At 50.4% G+C, this 889-nt stretch overlaps 1 protein-coding gene across 1 annotated transcript; it reads left to right on the forward strand.

Annotated features, from left to right (window-relative positions):
- Positions 1–354: 354 nt before the first annotated feature.
- Positions 355–754, forward strand: Pmar_PMAR021923 (hypothetical protein; the record flags this gene model as incomplete). The annotated part of the gene is made up of 2 exons (XM_002781582.1): positions 355–453; positions 638–754. Coding segments are annotated over 2 exons (216 nt in total), but the record flags the coding sequence as incomplete, so codon positions are not given.
- Positions 755–889: the final 135 nt, after the last annotated feature.

Raw genomic sequence — 889 nt, forward strand, 5'->3', positions numbered from 1 at the left:
ACTGAGGTAGGGTGCATAGCAAAACTGTCATGGAGATGGCCATTACTGCGGTACTCCTTGGTACAATGTACTGTACATAACAGGTCTATATAGCTATAATCTATCGTAACAGGTCTATGCAACCGTAATATACGATTGCACTGGTACGTTATGCAACCTCAAGATCTCGTATTCGACGCTAGTCTAGGAGCATGCTCACCAACACAGCTCAGTAAGCTCATGTTAATGAGCAAGATGAGCAAGGGGCGACGCGTCAGACGCATACGATTGACTCCGAGTCACGACTCACGAGTGTGCACGCGTACAAAATGAGTGCTGCGCCCTGTTGATCGATTCGTCGCGCCGTCTGAAAGTATGGGTAAATCTAAGCAGCCCAAGGTAGCCGTCAAGAAGACGGATAACGACCTCTATAAGCCAGTGTTGCGACCCAAGAATGAGGGAGAGAGTATCAAGGTAATATACTGGTGATTTCGGGCTTTTTTCCAGAGTCGAAAAATTCATCTCGAGGGGCTCTGGCCTTGAGCTGAGTCACTTCAAAGATTCCACAGAGGCTCTTTTGCTGCCCACCTGAAAGTTCTGCTGGGACTATTCTCGCCGCTTCAAGAGGGATGGGAATGCTAAACTTTGCCTTGGTCAGGTTGCCGAGGCCGTTATCAAACGCAGGGACCGGAATTTGAAGGCGTTGGCTGCCCGACAGCGCCGTGTGAAGGAGCAGAAGCTCGAGAAGAAGCGCCTAGGAAGAGCTGCTAAGATGGTAGCATAGTCCTGGTCATCATCATGGGCAGCATCGGTGGCCTGTCAGATTTCGGCCAACTCCTTGGTCGTGAAGGCTCGGGAGAGGTTCATGGACCGTAGAAGGGCCAAGGTGACCAAACAGAAGAACAAACGT

The sequence above is a fragment of the Perkinsus marinus genome, assembly GCF_000006405.1.
Source record: "Perkinsus marinus ATCC 50983 genomic scaffold scf_1104296941756, whole genome shotgun sequence".
In the NCBI taxonomy this organism is placed as follows: Eukaryota; Perkinsozoa; order Perkinsida; family Perkinsidae; genus Perkinsus; species Perkinsus marinus.